Below are 23,083 nucleotides of genomic sequence, written 5' to 3'. Positions count from 1 at the left end.
TGTTCTCCACAGTATACGAGCCATCAGTACAGAAGTGTTATGACCCTGTCTATCCCACCCACCCCTTTTTTTCCAGAGTCTTGCTTTGGCAAGGGCATATACTTCCCAGAGCGTATGGGGTGCTATTGTTGCGAAGCCCTTCACAACCATGCAAGGAGGCGGAAGGAATCACTCACAATCTGGCCCTTTAAAAGAAAAATAGTTGCCCAGGATTCACAGTCATTTGCTGGTGGCCTGTAGCAATCTGGCTGGGTGCTTGTTGGAGACTCACTTGCTTGTTTCCAGCTCCTCCTACAGTTATGCCGAGTCTTCCTAGCAAAGAGAAGCCTGGAGCTTGTGACTACTGCATACAAAGTAGTCTGTACCAGAGGCAAATGCTATTTAAGAAATGGAGGAGAGGAATTAGGAGCTACTCTGAGGACTGGAATCCCCTATGGGACTAGAGAAACCAGCTGTCAGCAACAGAGGAGCATCTGGGGGAGTTGGGGAGAGGGAGGAAGTAGGAGGAGAATGAAGAAGTTGAGGACCAGAGGGAGAAGAGGAAGAGGTGTTTGGGCAGAATTCACATGCAGGAGAAGGGAGCCAGGGAAATAGAGAGGAACAGAACAAATATTAAGGGAGGTGAAAGAAAAGCAAAACATGGATTCACTTTTTAAAAATACACTAATTTTACATAAATATCTCCTAATTGCTACTTTGCCAGGTAAGTAATTGCTATAGTTGCCCCAGGGATGAATTATATATACTCATGAGTGGTAGCGGAGGTGGTCTCCAGACAATGTGCCTTAAAAGAGGTCAGTGCGGTGAAGAAAGTTGGACAACACACGAAAAAGAGCAATGTAATAATTCTTCTGTCAACTTCAACTATTAACTGTGTGTTACATGCAAAGGACAGTACTGTAGATAGAACTCAATGAAATAATATTTTGCTGACAGAAGAGTTTATGGATTAAAGCAAAGTGTTCCATTTTTATAGAACAACACAACTTCCGTCTGATCAACCTGTGGTTTCTTATAAAATCCAGCTAAACTGTTCATGAGAAAAAAATTACATTAGAGCAATTTGGTTGTAACAGAACCATCTCATTCATGCTCATCAGTGTATGACCACTCCAGTACAGCTGCTGGGAAAGAGCTTGAGCTAGTAGCTAGAGAATGGGATTGAAGGTCAGGATTTCTGGATTGTAGTTCTGGTACTGATACGCTGTTACTTTGGTCACTTACCTGCTCTGTGCCCTGGTTTCCTCATTTGTAAAATGGGAATATTAACATTCACAAGATTGTTGTGGTGCTCAATTAATGTTTGTAAATCATCTTTAAAACCAGGGATGAAACATAAAAAAGAATGTACAATATTATTAAAATAAGGACTAGATGAATATAATGAAATCAAGCAACCCTATTTTCATGCTCTGGCTTGATTATCACAAATCCTATTAAGAACAGCATTCTCTAAAGAGAGACTACTTGTCAGGCATAAAAAGTACCCATGGATTCCAATACTGTATCTAAAAAATTAATAGGTGATTTAGAAATATACATTGTGAAGTGGGAGGCTGTTAAATAGTGCCCATTCATTCTAAGCAATAGGAGTTTTGAAACATGAGTGCTGTGACATCTAGATTCCTCCATATTGTATGGGAGGAGTTGTGCTTATATACTTTCTTGAAGCCACAAAACTAGGGAGATCATGCTCCTCCCCTTCTGTCTTTTCATGGGAAGAACTATTTGAAGTTGAGATTTTTTGTGCAGCTAGTTCATTGGAGAGAGAAGTAATGCTGATTGCTACTTCAGCTAGAGGGTTTTTTTGTTTGTTTCAAAGTAAAGATGCAGCTTTGGGATACATTCAATCATTGGGTTCAAATACATGTATATATTTTTTAACTATTTCTGCTGTAATCTACCTTTCTTCAATATTTTCCTAAGGTGTGCTGGTTATTCTGTATGGTCTAGTTGTATATCATGTGCCTGCCTAACCTCTGATTTACTTTCTGTAATATTGGTATGTTTGATTTTGCTTTAATTTATTAGGAACAGCTCTCTCATCAATAATATGGCTTCCTCTATTGGAGGTCAAATAGAATTTAATTGAGAATAAGTTTTTCTTAAAATTAATAAACAAATGTACTGGATTCTTTAGCCAGGATGATTATTTTAGTTATATTTGATAAAATGGCTTAAAATTCTAGAAAAAGATGTTCCTTTTTTATTAAAGCCTCATGGGGTTTTAGATTAATTTCTCTGAAACACTGTCGGTTTCATCCCTGTTGACGTAATGATCGGGGCTTTGTTGAAAAAGACCGAGATGTTGGCCAGACTGCTTAAGGAAACATGAAAAAGATTAATGTTTGGGTTCTGAATGGTTTCTAGATTCTCACTTCCTGAGTCAGTGGAGCTTAGCCATGTCACAAGGATGACACACATTGACTCTCTGGAGGGAGCTGCAAGTATTTGCCTTATTATTCTTCTGGTTGGATGAGTAATTGAGCAATATTGTGTCAGTACAGGAAGAAGTTTCTGACCTGTCATCAGGCCGGATGATTAGAAGACACACTTGTTTCTCCTAAAAGAGATACATTTAGGAGTTTAAATTGGGTCTCAGAATATGGAAGAAAAGAAACATTTGGACCTTCTCTGGACTAGACTTTAGAACAAGGCAAAATGTGATGAAGAATAAACAGTACTCAGTTATTGTATTAATGCAAAAACAATAAAAGTGGCCTGTGTTTTGTCACCTCTAATAGCAAAAAGATTGTGATCTGATTACAGTTCAAGTGTCTATTTTTCATCACAGGGAGAAATGCTGTTTAATTGTTCTTGTTCCTATTTTGGTTTATATGGTTCTTTTGTTGTTGTTGTTGTTGTTCTTTTGTAGATCTATTTACGATTCTTGGACTATGAAATGCAGAATTCAAATGAATGCAAAAGGAATTTTGTGGCTGTCTATGACGGAAGTAGCTCGGTGGAGGATTTAAAAGCTAAATTTTGTAGCACTGTTGCTAATGATGTGATGCTGCGTACAGGTCTTGGGGTAATCCGCATGTGGGCAGACGAAGGCAGTCGAAACAGCCGATTCCAGATGCTCTTCACATCTTTCCAAGAACGTAAGACTCTAAGCATTCTATGTTTCAATATGTCAAATGATACAAGTCTCATAAACTGTTAATGACACTTTCTTTATACAGAGTAAGAACTGAAAGAACTTCCTTAATAAGCTATTAAAATTGCAAACCAGATTTTTATTTCATATGTTACACTGTGTGATAGTTTGTGAGACAGTGGTTAGACTACAGGACTGGGAAGCAAAACATCTGGATATCAGTTCTAACACTCAATTGTTCTAAGACCTCGGGCAAGTCTCTTAACCTCTGTCTACCTCAGTTTCCATTTATTTAAGGTGAGGCTGATCAAACTGAACAGGTTTCTGTGAGGCCTAATCACTGACTGTTTACAAAGCGCTTTGAGATATTAAGATGAAGGGCACTGGAGAACTGCAATATGATTATTTTATCACTAGATGATGTGTATATATTAATAAGCAGGTACAGCATCTCCTGTTAAGTAAGGGATGATGGTTTAAATCCTCTGATTTAATGTTTTAGTAACCATAGAAGTTATCCAGAAACTTTACATGAAGTTATGGTTTATAAAAGATACAAAAACTTAAATTTGAATAATATTCATTTTTGGCAGCTTCTTGTTGTTTAATTTGTAGAATAAAAACAGCAACAATTCTTGCACTCAGAGTAAGAGGAAAAGACTATATGTTTTTATTTATTTATAAATTATGATTAATGTTGTATTTAAAAATATAATCTTTAGTGCTCTTCATCTCGCATCTGATGTACAGTACAGTGAAGTAAGTAATAAGTGTCCTGGGGAGGAAGGGGTAGGTAACACGAATTGTAGCCAGATAGCCAGAGTTCCACAAATAAAAATATTTGGTTTACCAGAATGCCATCAGTGACTAGAATGTGTGCATAATCCCATCAAATACATTCTTCATCTGCATTCTGTATGTACCCTATGATGAAGCAATGAGACGGTAGCAGTGAGCCTTTGTAGTTCCTTAATTTGACTCTGATTAAAAATTCCTGACGCTCTACTGACCTGCAACTGTGTTTGTCACAGTTCTCTCACATTGCACCCTTAAGGGTAGTTTGCGTTTCTCTAGTCTATAAATCAAGTCTGTGTCTAAAATATAGAGAGAATCCTCTGTTGAGATTATGCCGCTTTTTGCTTTGTTTCCCTGGCTGGAGAAGTCTTGAATATTCAAGGTCTGATTCATTGGAAAAAAGAAAAAAAAATCTTTCTCTGTTACCTTAGAAACAGAGAAATAGGCATTGAGGATTCACTGCTTCTAAAGAACCAAAGAGTAATGCATAGGATCATCAACTTATGACCAAGATTTGAGCAAGTATACGTTTACAAGGCTTTGAAATTCAATCATAGCTATGGAAAACCATTTTTTAAAATTTGTATTCCATGAAACCTGGAAACAGTTCTGTAAACATTGTTCAGCCTCCTCCCCTTGCTCCCCCCCCCCAAAAAAAAGCTGGTTAGTAGCCACTTTATAATAAACATCATCAGGTGTTAAACCATATACTGGAAGGACAGTTGAAAATCTTTCCATGTCGTATTAACTGGTCAATTTCCTCTAAACTGTCACTGACATGTTAAAATCTTAGCACACATTAAAGGCTAAATTCTGCCATCAGATACATGTACCACATCAGTTGTCCAGAGATGATTACGTACATAGACGATTGTTGTGTGTCTGAGTTCAAAGTTAAAGCAGATATCTGATATGCCAACTATAAGACACAACATGTGGGGATGAAAAGTCTAAATCTTTTAGCAGCACATGGAAATGATGAGATCATCCACACACAGAGGATGAGATTTGCAGCTTTCGTAGGCACACATAATTCAGCAACATAAAGATCAGGGAAAGAGAAGCCACAAGGGTAGGAGGGGAGACCTATGTCACCACTGTGAGAGTAACTGAGAAATAGCTGTTCTATTCATTCAGAGCCAAGAAGGAAGGGAAAAAAAGGCAATTCCTTAGCAGGGCAGGTGGCATTTCACTGTGCCATGAGTCTTGCTTATTGATCTCAGTTTAGTAAGGGTTTCACATTATTATTATTTATTTCACATGTGCATAGACAAAGTAAAATGGTGAAAGAGTGGCAAAGTAAAATGTTCTTACATTTTATGATAGGGGTCACCAAGTGGCACTGTGACACAAAGCCTTTCAAGTTCCATTTCTTAATGTGCAATGTTCACGTTTTGGAACACCTACTGTGATGGTATTACTTTTTGTTATGCAAGGCTTTGTGTCATGGTGGTCCTGATGGTTTGCAAGTAGCAGGAGAATTTGCTTTCTGCCTCAGTTTCTCATTAGAATCAATTCTTTAGGCACAGTAGCTCTCTGGGAACTGGGCATTAATTCTAGGTAGAGAAATCTGAAGAAAGGCTTTGCCTGCATGCTGTTTAAGTACCTGTGTTCCAGGACTGGTGTAAAACAAGTTTATGCTTTAGAATATACACAAACTCTGCATCACTGGTTTCTCCTCCAGTAGGAAGCTGTTCTGCAAGACCCTGAACATTTGCTATTGCTCTGCAGAGGAATGACAGTGGTATCTTATATATGGAGATATACTTATTTCATAGAACTGGAAGGGACCTTGCAAGGTCATTGAGTCCAACCCCCTGCCTTCACTTGCAGGACCAAGTACCGATTTTATCCCAGATCCCTAAGTGGCCCCCTCAAGGATTGAACTCACAACCCTGGGTTTAGCTGGCCAATGCTCAATCCACTAAACTATCCCTCCCCCCACAATTGGACACTAGTGTCTGAAGTAAGGGCAACAGTATCATACAAAGTGAGTCTAATTTGATCGTGCCAACAGAACTGAGTGACTGATTCTAATATGACTGAAAATAGTAGCAGACTCTTAACATGTCAGTATGAACTCAGTATTCAGTGAGTAGAATCATCAGCTGTATCAAATATTGAGTTTTGTCCAATTAAGCTGTTCAGTTCATCTGGCCATGGTCCAATCCCATTTTGTGTTCTTTCAAAATATGACTTCATTTTAAAATGCCCTTTTACCAGGCCCCAATAGTACTTAATAATTCCTAAATGTGATAGTCAGTGACTGCAGCATACTTTAACTGTATATTTAAATGTATATTTAAAATTGGAATAACAGGAGCATAATGAAAGGATGACAAAAAAAAGATGTTTGTTTGCATGTTCAGTTGAGACTTGAAAAATTATTCTTCCCTGAACCATCCTCATAAATATTATAGGTGTTTCCTTCCCCACTTACTGGCTGTTCACTTCACCTACCTTAACTCTGACAGTGATCTGCAGCCTGATTAATGACAGACATACTTTCTACAGACAGCTACGGCCCCTTCAGTGAGCTTTGCTTCTGAATAGCCACACCTATACTTTAACCTAAAAGCAGACTCTCAGAACTTGGATATATGGATAAGAGAAAATCTCTCTGTATGCACAACAGACAAGATGCTCATTCTATCACTTCTGACAGCTATTTATTAGTACTCCATCCCTCTATCTGTAATCCTGAGTGCACTGGACATGCTTGCCAATAAGGGAATCGCCTTCATCCAACCTCCATCAGAAAATATCATTCTTTCACCTCCCTTTATCACTATCCTCAGTTTAAAAAAGGATTGCACTGAGCCTTTTAGAAGTCCTATTATGCTTGGCTGTCTTAAAGGAGTCTCTACAATTCTTCCTAGTTTCCTTCTCTAAACTCAAACATATTCTGATAGTGGAATATTGGACCAGATTTACTAGTGCAGTGCTACCAGCCAAATCCATCCTTCCGGCCAAACTAGCCTGCCCAAAAAGGATTGCCTAGTGTAAAGGCAGTCCTCCAATGGGATAAAGACAGTGTAGAGACTCTATTATTTATTGTTTGTTAGTTCATAACCAAGCATGTGTTAAGCACTGTACATGTACATAGTAAGAAAAAATCTCTGTGCTGAAGAACTTAGTGGTAAATAGACAAAACTCATGCTACTCTCACTCCTTCCCACTAGCATAGTAGGAGAAAGAGGGAATGTTTGGGACACCCTTAGCCAGACTGATCCTCAACTGATGTTTGGCCCTTTATGGACATTTTGTAGCTAGCATAAGTGAGAGGATCTCTTAGGCTGCCCTAATACCAAGCAGGATGACTGACCCGGCTTCACAGAGCTATACCAGGATTTGGGATAAATTAAGCCACCTTTGTATGCACGATCTCGAGCTACACTCTGCAAAACAACCAAACCCCAGGAGCTAGGCCATAACATCACATTCCTCTGAAAAAAGAAATCAAATTTCATGATCTAGACATAGACTCTGTGTGTATGAATATAAATAGTACATATGCGTGTGTGTGTATTACAATAAATGTGTATGTAGATATGCAGTACATTTCTGAACCACATGTTTGTGTGTGTGTGTATGGTAGTTGAGGCTGCACAGATATTATTCTTCAGAAACTCCTACATTTCTGAAAAAATCTTTTCTTCCAAGCTGAAATTTTCCACATTTGGAGCATTTTAAGAAATTTGAGTGAAATCTGTTCACCTATTTTTGAGTTATGCAGAGGGTGAAAAATAAAATATTCATTACATCCATCAGCTGGAGAAAATGGAAAGACAGTTTTTCTCAGGCATGGTGCAAAAGAGAAAAACTTCAAAAACTGAAACCTTCTCGTTTCCAGCCCAATTTCTAAAACTAACCCAAAGATCAAATCAAATCAAATCAAATATGGATGCTGAAGTATTGACTCTGCACTGTGGGAGTACACAGGAAGTGAGAGATGAGAGTCCAGGTTCTGCTGACAGTTACATTGATGCAACCCCCTTGACTTCAATGAGGTTTCACTCTCTTACCCCATGAGGCTACATTCACAAGAGTGCAGTATTTTGGGTTACTAGTTAGGCTATTAAACATATACCTTAATATACAATAAGTTCAATTCTGTCTTCCCAGTTGACTTGAATGAGAGAGTCAGGGATGTATCTGAGGATAATATGGGACTGGAAGTCAATGAACCAAAATGAGGACAATTTTGAAGTCTGATGGGCCATATTCTGCCCAGATTTACACTCTTGCAACACCATTGGCTTCAGTCAGATTGCATGCATACAACTTAGGGCAGAGTTTGTCCTCTTAGGGTTTTCCATTTCCTAACTCAGGACATGATTCTGCTTTCAATAACCCACATTAAGTAGTATGCTGCATGTAGTTCTATTGGTTTTCATGGGACTATTAATGGAATAAAAAATGGCTGTAGTGATAATTGGCCTATCCAACTTGTGAGCCAGCTCTGGGAAAGTGGATTTATAAAGTGTCACAATACCTTATAACAATAAACGTTGGTGGGAAAAGGTGTAAAAGGGAGACAGACTGAATTAGTCTGAACAAAAAGGCCTACTGATATAATTCAAGGACTATGTTAAGATCATGCCTGATAAACCAGACAAATATGGGACTGGAAGTCAATGAACCAAAATTGGTGTGTTAGAAAATAGGCCTAACTGGTGGACAAAATAAAGGGAAGATGACCTATTCCACTCATCACTCCCTTTTGTGATTCTCCAAAAAGGAGACTTTGGAAGAAACTTTGGTGGAAGCTAATGCAACAATTGCTGACTGAAACAAGGGGAAAGATTGAGCTTCGCCATCATGGCTGCCACTTCTGCGATCTCCTGGGACCCCAAGGTTCACTGTAACAATGTTGGACTTTCCTCAGCCTAATCCTGAGGGATGTTCTGACCAGAGTGAGTCAGAGAAAGTGGCCCAGATGACACCACTAGCTCTTGCTAAATCCCAAACAGCATCTGGGATGTGAGACTTTGTTGCTCCCCCACCTCCATGTGTCCTTTTCCTTCCTTACCTAATTTCTTCTTTCCTATCTCTCACCTTTTGCCTTCTGTCTAATAAGAGTCTGGCTTAGCCAGCCAAGATTGTATATTTTGCAACTTTTCTGGAAGTCTGTAAAGAAACAGAGGTAGCTAAAAGCAATGCTCTACATAGCCTGATGCAGGTACAAGTTTCCCAGGCCCTGGAGTGGCTCTTAAGACTGAGTGCTGTGCCTCTGGCTTTCCAGTAGTAAGGTTGAAAATGGGTCAACACTAGACACAAAAGCTGCATTTTACTGTCTCTTCCCTTCCCTTTGTGTTTGTTTTTGTTTTGTCTTCTAAAAACTGGGACTGAAATTTAACAGCAGCATGAATAACAACATCTCCATCCCATCTCAAGTAACTTCATCTCTCCTTCCACGCAAAAAAAATAGAGTTACCATCTTTAACACCATCTAAAACTATTAGAAGGGTTTCCTTCTAAAATCTCTCCATAACAGGAGGGAAAGGGAATAAGGGGTGTTGTTAAAATGAAAACCTTAGTTAATACTTTACATTACAATGGTTTTAACTGTTTTTCCTCCTTTTTCTGTATCTTTATTAAAGGGTAAAAAGGATTTGTCATGTGTTTGCCATGGCACTAAGCAGGCTGAGGCCTTTGTATACCAAACCCTGATTCCTGTTTAAAAGTGTTGGACAGAGTCATGTTAACACCTTTGACTCTTTTGGGGCCCATTTATGCCGTCAAAATTGATACCTGACCTATCATGTAAGAGTGGCAAACTCTTGACCATAATCCACATTATTTAATGTTAATCAAACAGTTACAAATTAAATTAAATTAAAAACAATCCTAAACACTGATGTGTATCTACTGCTAACCCTTAGCAAAATTCCCATTTACTTAAATTGTAAGCTGTTTCGGGAACACACAGTATTTCTGTCCTGTGTTCGTACGTTACTTAGCACAATGGGGTCCTGGTCCCTGACTGGGGCTCTGAGTACTATAAAACCAATAATAAAATAATATGTAAACTGACCAAATGTGCTTCAGGGTGGCCATAAACGAGACAGATTGGCATTAAGTAAAATATTGTTACTGACAAGTTCCTAATGGCAATGAAGGTGTTGGGTGTTTTTAGGTGCTATGCGGTCATTAATGTTAGGAAAGAAAAGTACAGGTTATACCACCTTCATGATTAACAACAAGTGTATTGTAGTGTGTGCTATTTTAACAATTTGAATGGCATAAATTAAGTGGAAGAGGTATACCATTTTTTCTCTGGAGTAGGAAGGAAAAAAACTTTGCTCACTGTTTCAAGGATGGTGGGAAGAGTACCTGAAAGATTTTGCTTCTCATGATCTTGTAAAAAGAAAGTCCTTCTTCTTCAGTAAGGAGGAGTGGGGAATAAACAGTCCCAATTGAGCTGTTGGTTAAATGTAAATATCTTGCGCACAGTGCTGTGACTTATTTAATGCTCAGGGGGATTGTGTGACATGTGAACTCACTTCCCAACACCCCACTGCAATGGGGATAGAGTCACTAGCTCAGCTTCTGGGGTTTCATCTTCACTGCAGAGATCATCCTGGTGATCAACACCTTGGTCTGAACACCTGTGTATGGGCATCCCCATTGCAAAACCCTACCATTATTGCTGTGTCCTCACTATTTCTACATTCAGCTGTGTCTCAGGGAATATCCTATGGTTCTTTGTGTTAAGACTCTTTGATTCTTTTCCAGTCAACTATCAGTTGCAAGAGAACTGTCCTTCAGGAGAATTATGTAAAGGCACTGGAGGACAGTTGGCTCTTGAGTGATTTAGCCTGCATCCTCACCACCAAGTGGGGGGTTCCAGCCTGAGTGTAAAGCAGAGCACAGATTCTAAGCCATACCCCCAGCTGGACCAGTATTAAAGCACCTCCAAACCTGAGTCAGAGGTTTTTCTGTGTGGATGGTTAGGAGGGAGGTTTGGGCTAGAACACAGGCAAAAGTCTGGGTTAACTGTGCAGTGAAGAAATATCCTAGGAGAAGAGAGCTGGCAGGGGGAGGATGGGGAAGAGCTGCTTCATTGCTGTTCCTGAAGAGGGCATGCCTTGAGAATTCACTACCCATTCCATGGTAACTGAGCTCAGCTGGGTTGTGAAGCTCTGGCCTCACTTGTTCAATGACAGGTCAGGATTTGACCTTATACAAATATTTTGACACTGCTGTATTTTGACACTGTTTTTTAGAATAGCCATGTAAGCTTACAGAAATTTGGTGAAGGTAGATAATAGTATTTCACTCACATTATACACAGAAATCAAATATACTGCATATAAATGTGTGTGTATCATACAGTCTTTTGGGGGTTGTAGCAGAGGTTTGGGCTATTCCTGAATCATAGTTGCTTGAATTATGTATAAAACATTTCTTGCTGAGAGGACTGTTAGCTTTACTTTACCTTATCTATAGGTAAAAGAAGCAAATTAGATTTTGAACAAATAAAAAATACTGCTTTCATTTGTCTTCTATTATATAAATTGGGCATATGGAATGACTCTCAATTAGGGCTGTGCAAAAAATTTTGGATGATTGGTTTATTTGCTGAAAAGTGTAGTTTGATGTTGACCAAAGTCATTTAAGAATTTGACACAAATTTACTGAATAGTGTTTTGGGGAAAACATCAGAGAAGATTCACAAAGGGACTTAGGCTCCATTACAAAACAGAAGGAGGTTGTGCCTGATTTGGAGCAGAGATTTGAACTTGGGAGTCCAACTTTGCAGATCAGTGCCCTCCAAACACTAGGCCTTCAGGGGAGAGGCCATTTTGTACCTTTTATATATTGGGGTTTTAGTCATTGTCCCTAATAAGTGCTGTAAGAAGAAACAGTTTATTTTTTTTCTTCTTTCTGCGAGGTCATCCATTTACTTCATATTCTGAGCATTGAACGTGGTTTTAGATCCTCTGGTGCTAGTGCACCATCTTGTGTCCAACATTTTAAATAGCTGAGAGAATGTGAATCAAGCAGAAAGCAGAGATTCTCTGTATTTGTAACATGGCATATACTGTAGCACTGCAGTGAAATAATGCTTTAATGACTGGGCAGCAATTCAAATGGCAGTTGGGAAAAGTATTAGATGGTTTTAAAACTGCCTTTAACTGGTGCATTAGTTTGATATGGACTATTTAAAACTAGAATTTTCTTATGTTTTGAGTTAAAATTGTAAAGTTTTAAAGTTGTAAAAGAAAAATAGAGCAAGTTAGCTAATATGATGGGTTGTGTTATAATTTGGTCATTGTGCTGAATGAGTGTACATTACGAATTTCTAGTCTAATCTCCTTCTGGGATCTTTATCTAAGTCTGCTCTGGGATGCAGGGGAAAAATGAGTGTGGGTATGTCAGTCTACTATTCAAGTTTCATTTGGGAACTAATGAAATCACACCTAACTTGGAAGTCTGCTGTGAGAGGCTCCATATGGAATAGCAAGCATTTTGCAGGAGCATTTGCAGAGTTGTGTGGAGAAGCGTATGCTATGTTTTCTCACATTGCACTTAGCTGTAGCTAGTGATATAAAAAGCTAAATTTTGTGAGCAATAGAACTCTACCCCCAAATTTAAAATCTCCCCTAACATTAGTGACACACAACCTGAACTCTGATCTTTTTCATCGTCACTTTCTGAAACTTTCAGGCATCTCACCAAACCCTCACCTCAACCATCCCACTCTACCTGATGCCATCTTCATTTTGTCTTCCATGCCATCTTCTTCAGGGGACCCTAATGACCAGCTAAATCTCTTCATTATATTCAGGGGATGCCATATCAGACCCAGTCATCCCTAGTCCTCTCTGTTACTTTCTGGAGTGACTGAGATGCCCACGTTCTGGAGTAGTGAGGCTCAGAAACTCCTCTGCTGCGTCTCACTGCTCTGTCTCTTCAAAATACAGAAGTCACTCTGGAGCAAATTCCCCTGTGTACTGGGGACTGAGAAGCCTTCAATGTTGCTGCTAGATCTCATCCTTTGGTCCCAGAAGAACCACTAATCAAAAAATCCCAAAGGTTAATTGACTGTTTTACACCTTTCCCAAGGTTCAGGGCATCATATTGAGGAGCTGACTATTTTAAACATCTGGATTTCTGATTGCTATTACTGTGTTCATCTTCACCCAGACTGGCTCTGAGGCTGTCCACCTTCTCTGTACATTTAATGCCATGACCTATCCTCCACCTGCTTCCTCCTTTCTCCATAGTTCTATCACTCAGCTTTTCTTTCTTTTATTCTCAACCTCTTACTCCTTTCTCTTTTCCTTTATTTGTTCTTGTTTCCTTTGCCTTTAAAAAAACCTTGCTCAGCTCCTCCTCCATTTCACTTTTAAGCTTCTTAACATATCGATTCTTAATACACTAAAGTCCCAACCTCACCTTGAAAACCTCTAACCTGTTTCTCACCCTTGCCGCTTTTCTGAAACTGCCCTCAGTAGGGGCATCACTAATGATGTCCTTCCTGTCTAGTTTAAAGGTCTCTTCTACATACTCCTCCTAGATCTGTCTGCTACCTTCAACACCATAGACTAACCCCTGTTCTGAAACTTTGTCCTACTACTGCTTTAGTGGTTCCTCATTTCTTCCATCCTCATTTCAGTTGATGTCCCTCAGGATTCTGTCCATAGTCTATTTCTTTTCCACTTTTTCCCTTGGTGATCTCATCCACTTCCATATCTCCAATGAAGTACCCTAAATGTCCGAGTGCCCCACTATCTCAACCTTAAATATATTAAAAAGTGAACTTTTCTTTCCTCTAAAACTGTCTTCTACCATCTTTCTCAAAATTGAGAATTCCTCCACCCTCCCTGTCACAAGTTTCCAATGCTGATGTCCTCTGATCCCTCACTATCCTTCCCCGCACATGTCCAGGCTCTGCTTCTTTTTCTAAAATCTGCTGCCACTTCTCTAAACCACACTTATATGGTGGCTTGTCTTGTCTCTCCCTTGACAACTGTAACCTATTAATTTCTAGCCTCCATGTTTCTCACCTCTTTTCACTCCAGTTTATTTAAAATTCTGCTGCTAGAAATTGTCTTCTGCTGCTTCTCTCACTATATTGTCTCCCATCCTTGAATTTGTTCAATGATTTCCTGTTTAATTCTATATAAAATTCTTGTCTTCCCAGCCCTGCCTACATCTCAGCTGTCACTTCTGCCTAGCTTTTTTTCTGGGGTACCCCATGCTCCCCTCTCTCTCCTTAATGCTGCTTTTATCTCCTCCTTGCACTCTTTATCCCCCACTCCAGTCTCACACTTGGATCTGCCTCTATTTCTGTGCATTGTGATATCCTATTCTTCCTTCAAACCGCTCCTCAAATTCCCCTTATTGGAGTTGATTTTCCATCATTAGTCTCTTCTCTGGTGCTTAGGACCACAACAGCTAGGATTTTACTAAGGCCAGAACAAGACATAGGCATCTAAGTGTCTCTAAACCCTCAGGGGCAGAATGCCTTTCTCTCCATGCTCTGAGACTAGCTTGGCTGTTCTTTTCTCACCACAGGTTTTGATTATTCTAAGTTGTTGTTTCAAACTTCTTACTGTCTCTCCTTTCCCTTCCTGTTTTCTTCTCTCCCAATCTACTCTTTTTTGGTCTCCTTCCCCTGTGTTCTACTTCCTCCTTGCCATATATCCACATACCTCAGCATGACTGGCTGCTCAGCATGACTGGCTGTGTGAATTTTTTTCCTTGGAACATAAGCTCTTAGAATCAGGGGCTGTGTTTGTGGATATATAGTGTATAGCTCCCAGTACAATAGGGCTTCTTATTTTGATTGGGATCTCTGACTATTGCTATAATGTACAAATGCAATAATATCTCAGATGGAGGCAACTGTTCGACATAACATGGTGTCTCCACCAGCCCTCACCACCAAGTGGCTCCACACAACAGTAGCAGCAGAGAGAGAGAGAGACTGCAGTCTGGGGCCATGGCAAGGTTGGGGAAGTTTTTCCCAGCCTTTTGAACAAACTGGGCTGAGATTTTAGCAAAGCTGCTCTGGTCTGTTGGTTTTCTGTGGAAGCCAGGTGAAATCCAGCCATTTCAGCTTAGCTGAACTTTGGTTTTGAAATGCGGTGTTTAAATTCCAAACTCAAATGGTCGTGGGTGTGGAACCTTCAAAGATTCAAACAGAAGAATAGAAATCCCAACCCCTGGAGTCCATGTAAGCCAAACAGGGCAAGTTTTCACCCAGCTGTACTTTGACAAGTATTGTACATTTTACTCTACCAATTTATAGGGTTGGCGTTTTTTAAGAGCAACACGATGATGAAAACAGGTGGGGAGTGTGGAAAGTATGAGAGTAAACATGAAAAGACCTTTTAAGAACATTAAGGTACTATCACAGAAATACATGTTTATGATCAGACAGATACATATTTATGCTTTTTTAAAAGGCATATTATTTAGCGGAAGGAGCATACCTGCTCTATTGGAGTCGTCATAATCTGCTTGGCTAATTAAGTGGCTTTTGGTGTATGTGCTAAAATTGAAAATACAGATTATATCTGTTATGTTCTATTGGGTGACTGTATTTTTTGGGAAATGTACAAGTTTTGATAACATTTATTATTTGCTTAACGGACTGTAACAGCTCTGAAGAAGCCGTTACAGTCAATTATGGAAATCTGCAGTTAGGCACTTTTTAAAAAGTGGATTTCTTTTTATGTGACATAGGAAGTCATGAAATTCCACAGTATAAATCCTTTGTACTGTTCTTAGTTTGTTAATCTGCAACTGCTCTAAAATACATCTGTCTCAATGCCAAGCATGTGTGCGACCGTAAGTCCTACTTAAAAAAAGCATAGGACACATGCTCTCATGAGAACAACAGTTGGCTTCTAAAGTCATTTTTGTGACCACCACAATCCTTTCAGATTAATCAACGTGATTAGAACATTTAACAACTTTCAGTTTTTTTAAGCAAATGCTTTCAGTGTTATATGAGCACAAACATTTGCTTAAACCAATGTGTTTATATTGGTTTTACTCTGATATAACTAAACAGTTGCCATTAAAAATGCTAAAAAAGTCCTTTGAATTTCTTCTTTTAATAAAAGGAATGTTACTGAAATGACACTTTATATATGTAGCATTAAATATTTTAATTTTACCCTTTTAAAGCATTGTGAAGGAGAATTCTTACCAGCCTAATACATGAGGACTTTCAGCAGTTGAACAGCATAGTTCATTTATAAGCATGACCAATTCCTGTTGATGGCACTGATTTTGCATGTGCAGACTGATAATATATGGCCTTCAGAAGAACTTTCATCCTGAGGCTTTAGTAGTATTATTGCCTTGATTCCACCAGCCTATGCACCTTAGGGGAACTATGCACTATCCCTGGCTCATAGTGCTTTATAATCTTTGTACATGTGTTAGCAGAAGGACAAATTTGCATTGTAGTTCTCCTTTCTTATCATTTAGAGTATTTTATCTCCTGTGGAATGGCTATGTTCAGATGCTGGTAATATGAGTCTAAGTACATAGGTAGATCAATCTCTTAATTCACTGACACCAATATTTTATCTAGAACTGAGTTTCTACACATTCTAAACTGAAATATTTCTTAGAATAAAAAAAAATTGGGCAGTAGTCCCATCCATCTTAAACAGGAGAGAAATCCTGTGCCCCAGATTAGTGTGCTGTGAGCGATTTGAGAGTTGAGTGGTGCAACTAGTATAATAAAGAATTACTGCTTCTGAGGAACCTCTGTCATATAGTTAATTGCTGTTTAAGATTACGTCATTCCTAGGTGTTCTTAGTATTGAAAGGTGAGTGATTTACTGCTTAATATTGGTTTTCCTTCTTTTTGTTTTTAGCCCCCTGTGAAGCCAACTCGTTTTTTTGCCATAGTAATATGTGTATTAATAATACATTGGTCTGCAATGGACTCCAGAACTGTGTGTATCCTTGGGATGAGAACCACTGTAAAGGTAATTTATAGGTATATAGAGCTGGAATTGTCAAGATATTTAACTATGTAGGGAACAGCATGATTATACTCAGTGACTTATTAACCTATGTGCCAGACCTATGGGTTAAGGCTTCAAGCAAGGGCAAATAGGGGGTAGTATACAGCAGGCAACCAAGAAAAGAAAAGTGATGAAAACACTGGTGAACCCGGATAAAATGTTGCCATTTTGCTTTGCTTTTAACTTAGTTGTATAGGTTGTGACCTATTGGCTGTCTCTCATGTATATGTGAGGTTTAGTCTGTTGTTCAACTTTGGAGTCCATGTCATAGATACCTTTACAGTAGTGGGGCAGGAGGTGGGGCATAAAAGTGTGTTTGTTCTTTTATGAAGTGGGCTAGGAGGAGAAAGAAAGGGTTAGGCTATCACTAGCTACTTTGACATCAATGTGGATGGCAGGGGAAGTAGAGAAAAAGCATCCCTTCTGATGTTGGAAATCAGTTTTTCCAGTTGTGATGCCTGTTGCTAATAACAGCAGCACTGAAACCCCAGGCACAAAAGGAGTAATTCTGTATCAAGCAGCCAAATCCATGTATAATCTCACAGTCAAGTTGAAATCTAAAGAATAGATGCAGGAAAGCAGGCAGGATGTCTGTGTCATGGAGAGATATTGGCACTCCTGATCAGGTGGTGGCATTGGTTTCCAGGTGGCCTATGTCAGATTCCCTTTACTTTTGAAAAATTCAGCATTTGTTTTCTTCAGAAAAAATTATTTAACTAACTCTCCTTTGAGGCTGTGGACACCATTTGCTTATTCTGTCACTGCAGATTTGATCTTGGAAACATGGGATAAGCCAAATTTAGGAACCAATCAAGGGGGAAAAAATGAGGGTGGCTTAACAGTCAGCTTATAAGTGCACTGAAGTCTGTAAAATCCTCTGACAAGCAGGGAAAGAAAATAAAATGTAAATGAACTCATACCGGCAATGAACACAATGAGGCACTTAAAAGGAGTAATATTCCTTGCAGAAGCTAGGCTTACAGTTGAGGAAAAGCTTTTCTTTTTTCTTCATAAATTAAAAAAAGTGGGGGAGACCCACTCCTCCCTTTAATTTCTAGAATGAATCTCATCTCCCATTGTCTAAGTGTCATGCTGAAGCAGTACCGTTACCACTAAGGCATGTTTTTATTTATTCCCCATTATATTTCTTACTAGAGAAGTAGATATGCTGGCTCCAGCAAACAAATAGGCTGATTGTGGTGCTTCTGTTTTTTGAATCTGGTGCAGCTGCCAGGTCTTCTTCACTTGGTTGGGAAGACCCTGGAACCAATCTACAGTAGCAGACCAATGGGGAGTGAACCATCACATTAAATACCACAAAGGCCACAAGATAAGGTGCCTGCAGGCCAAGCAGTGGGTGTTACCGATTTGTTGTGAATGCCTTTGATTTTGAAGTAACACCAATCTGTTATGCATTAGTATGACAGTAGAAATGAGGCCGAATTAAAAGTTAAACCTTATTCACAATTTCCCACTGAAAGTCATGTACCTAAAGTTCCTGTACTGAGAGGTGCTGAACTCTTTCAACTCCCATTGAACTCCATCATCAGCCCACCCAGGGACCTGTAAATTAGGAAGCAAACCACAGAGAAATACATAGAAATGGGAGATGAAATGAAATTCTCTTTCTGAGAGTCCACTGAACCTTTTTAATGCTGGGACAGGTATTTTAGCAGGCAGGGAGAGATTGGCACTTGGCAGCCCATAGTAAGGTACAGGTAGTGTGTAGGATCAACCTTTTGAGTTGAGCCCAGTGGTGTTCTGCAGGATTATACTCATTAAACTGGTTCTAGGAAATAAAATAAATAATGGCTGATAGAGGATTTTTCCTGGAAACTTTATTTTGAACAACTCCTCCATTTTGTCCTGATTCAGCTCAATCTTTGAATACCATCAGCTCAGCTCATTAATATTAGGAGTTCAGATGAGTTCCAAATGCAAATAAGTATGTATTTTTAAATCCCCATAAACTGTTCCTGCTTTCATTGATCTCATTTCCCAATCTCCTATATCTAGTGAGGGGTGATGGAAGCAAAACAGAAGTGTTGTGTAGCAGATTTGTGATTTGTTTTGGAATACAATGGGGATTTGGGGATGAAACTGAAGACAGCATTTAAAAACTAAACTAGCCTTTCATATCTTTGAGTTTGGTTACATCCTGATTATCACTTGGCAAAGGGGAAAGGTTGTGGTATCTGTATATGATTGATCTATCTTTTATTAATACCGCTTTTTAATTGTTTTTACAAAATTGCTTCTGTAAACTCAAACACAGCATAGAAACAACGTTATGCTAAGCATCAAAACCATGATGGTGGTGTTTCTTTTTAAATTGGATATTAATGCTGTGCTTTTCTTCTTTACACAGAAAAAAGAAAGGCTAACATTTTGGACCAACTTACCAATACCAGTGGGACTATAATTGGGGTGACCTCTTGCATTGTGATCATCCTCCTTATTATCTCTGTTATAGTACAGATCAAACAACCTCGTAAAAAATTTGTCCAAAGGAAAACAGACTTTGATCAAACAGTATTCCAGGAGGTGTTTGAGCCTCCTCATTATGAGTTATGTACTCTTAGAGGGACAGGGGCTGCAGCTGACCTTGCAGATGTTGCAGATGACTTTGAAAATTATCATAAACTGCGGAGATCATCTTCAAAATGCATTCATGACCATCACTGTGGATCACAACTGTCTAGCACTAAGGGCAGCCGTAGTAACCTCAGCACAAGAGATGCTCCTATCTTGACAGAAATACAACCCCAGCCTGTAAAGCCCCTCATCCAGCCCATGAACAGGAGAAATATCCTTGTCATGAAGCATAGCTACTCACAAGATGCTGCAGATGCGTCTGAGATAGATGAAATTGAAGAGGTACCAACTACAAGTCACAGGCTGTCAAGGCATGATAAATCTGTCCAGCGGTCAGTATCAATAGATTTTTGATGAAGACTATTGCATAAGGACTTAATTGCCCCTAAAATAGTCCCGTTTTCCTCATTTTTTATGTTTCTTTTTATTTGTAGGTTAGGCCATTATATTTTCTCCTGTCTTTCTCTCTCTTTTTCACCTCCCCTCCCACTCACCCCTGTTCTCTTTCTTTCTTTCTCTCTCTCTCTCTCTCTCTCTCTCTCTCTCTCTCTCTCTCTCTGTCACACACACACACACACACACACACACACACACAACCTCTCAACTAAGAGTGGGTACAATGTTTACTAAACCAAAGAATTTTTTGATAAAATCTAATTTTTTGAAAGAACTACATGCATGTGGTTTCCTTATAGCTAAGAGGTGGCCTTGAGTACTGTCCATAATCCATGACAAGAGTAAAGTCCAAATGAGTAAAAAAGGGGAGTATTGACCTATTTTGGTGCATGACAGACCAATGCAAAACATTCTTCAGAGAGAAGGAAACCCACTTCCTTATGAAACACTGTTTTCTACAAATTGAATGACAATATTTTCAAAATATTACAAAACTTGTTCTGTTATTAACCATGAGATCACTGCTTGTCATATTAATATCTCTTTCTCTCACTTAAAATGAGACATTTCAGTGCTTATAGAATATTCTTATATATTTACATATAAAAATGTTGTTGAGAAGAGTCTTTCTAATCAATGAAAAAAAGCAAAGTCTGGCATTATTTAAATACAGAAGCTATTTTTACTGTGTATTGCATCTTGAATGCCTGTAAATAAGAATGATTAAAAGTTTACAAGTAAAGAAAAAGGAAAACAGAAACACTTATGAATGACTTATTTGGAAAAGAGTACTCAGAAACTTTTTATATGTATTTGTGTTTTGCCTTGCATACATTATTGTTGTGCTTTTGTGTTTTATATGCCCTACATGGTTTGTGTGTGTGTGTGTGTGTGTGTGTGTTTGCGCGTGTACATTTAAGCTATCTAAATCTCTTAAAAACTCATCAGTTATTTTAATCTAGTTGCATGCCAGTGTAAATGGCTTGATGCTATTGGTACAAATTGATCAAATTATCAAGATATATACTTTTTATTAAGTGTATATATGCATATATTTCTTTTTTTCTATGCAAACATTATTATGTTGAATGAAATAGCCATAACATTCCAGGTTCTGCCTCATTGGGTCTCTAAGCAAACATGAGTCTGAGTACAACACAACTAGGGTCTAAAAGACAAATTCAAGGTAAGTAAACATACATGAATGCCACGTGCACCATCTGTTGCATGCCATTATATATTGTTTTATTTGAAAAAGTTTGATAGTTTTTAAGATATATGCTAGCAAGCTAAAATCTTTGTCTCTAGAGAGTCAGTTTTGAATATATATATATATAGAGAGAGAGAGAGAGAGAATTTAAAATTGCAGATGACTGCTTTAACGATATAAACTAAACATTACATCTATTAAAATTCTTATACTTGATAGCTTTGTAACATCCCACTGCTAAATATGATCTGCAGTTTAAGCACATTATAAAGACAGATGCTTTGCATGGATGTGGTGTTTCATGTTTCATTTATTAAAATTACATTTTAAAAGTCCTATCATGTGATAAAGTATGTAAAATCTGGCAGCCTAGTTTATTTTAGTTATGAAGATATGAAGCTACCTGTTGTCAATTCATTTGAATAATTTAACAGAGTCAAGTGCGGTGAGGCAGAGTTTTGTTAGTTTGGGGAGTCAGTAGTGTCATTTTAATATTTACCATTTACAAATCATTTTACTTGTCATTTACTAGGCTGTTCATTTGAAATTAATTTATTACCACCACTATTTATTTGAATAAATGTTACAGCTAGATCATAGGCTATACACATATGTTATATATACAATTATTGTACAGATGTTTATAAGTGTATATATCTATTTTGTAGGGAGAAAGTGTAAATGCTTTAATGTTTTTTACATAGATAAATATATTTGTCTACCTATATTTTCCTTTATAGGGAGAAAACATTTTAACTGTGTTTTGTTTTCAGAGAAGAAATATTTACACAAACATGGGGACTGTGAAAAGAAAAATCTATAGTGAATTATTTCAACTGTCTGGAAAAAAAGTGGATACATTTCTAAATTTCATTCCACTGCCTTTATCCAAACCTAAGAGTTATAGACGTTGCTTACTTCCTCAGCAAGATATTTCCATTGCACAATAACATGTTTCTTTTGTAATTTGGTTGCTGGCCACAAAGTGCTCCTTAGTTTTTAAATACATTTTGAGATTTACTGGAAACTTGAAGAAGAAATTAGTTCCTGGCTGAAACTATCCTAGTTTTATTTTTTATGTTAGTATTATTTCAGTTAATACATTTTATGTCTTTATCAGCTTGTCTATTGTGTAATATGTGAAAGAAGATTATTATAAATTGAACTTTTGTTATATGTACATTGTTTTCATTATATAGACTGCTTGAGAATAGTGCGCTCCTGAGCGATTTTGAACATGCTACAATGAAATGTGAAACTATGGACCATGGAAACACCAGCTAGAGGTTTTATGGACTCTCTGACCACCTTTTCTCATATCATGATAAAGTTCAGCAAACTGTATTGAGTAAAATTACTAGATGGCAATAAGACTCTAATTATCATCATTATTAGTCATTTTTCTTTTTCTTTTTTTCCTCTTTTTCAATTTGGTTATGAAGTAAGATACCCAATTTCAGGAACAGTTTATTGAAATCAGGTATTTAGCCATTCATAATCAGTTCAATAGAAATGTTTGTTGGATATGCATCTAGCAAAATGACTGAATTTGACCACTGAGAAAATAATCTGCATGTATGTTACTGAATATTTGAGTTGGCAAAAAAATCCCTTTTATTAGATACATTGTAAAAAGCATGCATTCACAATTACTGTTGTTACTGTTCCATTTCTTTGTGTCATATGCTTGCTACTTGTAACTTTTTATATAAAGATACATAAAACAATGTATAATAATTTCTTACCTTGAGTTTTAAGATAATGTTTTCATTTACTGAAGCAAAACAATTTTACACAGAAATTTACCAACCTGTTTCTACAAGGTTATAATCAATATTCAGCTTTCAGGAAGTAAAATTCAAACCAAACAAATACTTTAGAATCACCTCTGCCCTCCAACATTTCACTCGTTATAATATATTAAAAGGTTATATTATATACATGGAATATTAAATATAATATATAAATATGATATAGTATATTGAA

General features: G+C 37.9%; 1 protein-coding gene across 11 annotated transcripts in view; it reads left to right on the top strand.

Moving 5' to 3' along the window:
• NETO1 (neuropilin and tolloid like 1) overlaps positions 1 to 22,775 on the top strand; it is an 81,649-nt gene extending 58,874 nt beyond the window's left edge. For 2 of the 11 annotated variants that reach the window (XM_045007871.1, XM_045007870.1), the window contains 4 exons: positions 2,876 to 3,104; positions 16,744 to 16,857; positions 19,265 to 19,823; positions 22,297 to 22,753. In XM_045007871.1, coding sequence (XP_044863806.1) covers positions 2,876 to 3,104; positions 16,744 to 16,857; positions 19,265 to 19,823; positions 22,297 to 22,381 — 987 coding nt within the window. In that variant the 3' untranslated portion in view covers positions 22,382 to 22,753. Of the gene's footprint in view, positions 1 to 2,875; positions 3,105 to 16,743; positions 16,858 to 19,264; positions 19,824 to 20,984; positions 21,074 to 21,837 lie in introns of all 11 variants that reach the window. The other 9 variants (XM_045007872.1, XM_045007869.1, XM_045007866.1 and 6 more) reach the window with 9 other exon arrangements.
• Positions 22,776 to 23,083: the final 308 nt, after the last annotated feature.

The sequence above is a fragment of the Mauremys mutica genome, chromosome 2, assembly GCF_020497125.1.
Source record: "Mauremys mutica isolate MM-2020 ecotype Southern chromosome 2, ASM2049712v1, whole genome shotgun sequence".
Lineage (NCBI taxonomy): Eukaryota > Metazoa > Chordata > Testudines > Geoemydidae > Mauremys > Mauremys mutica.
Note: the sequence above shows the minus strand (reverse complement) of the source record. Positions and strands in the feature narration are given on the sequence as shown.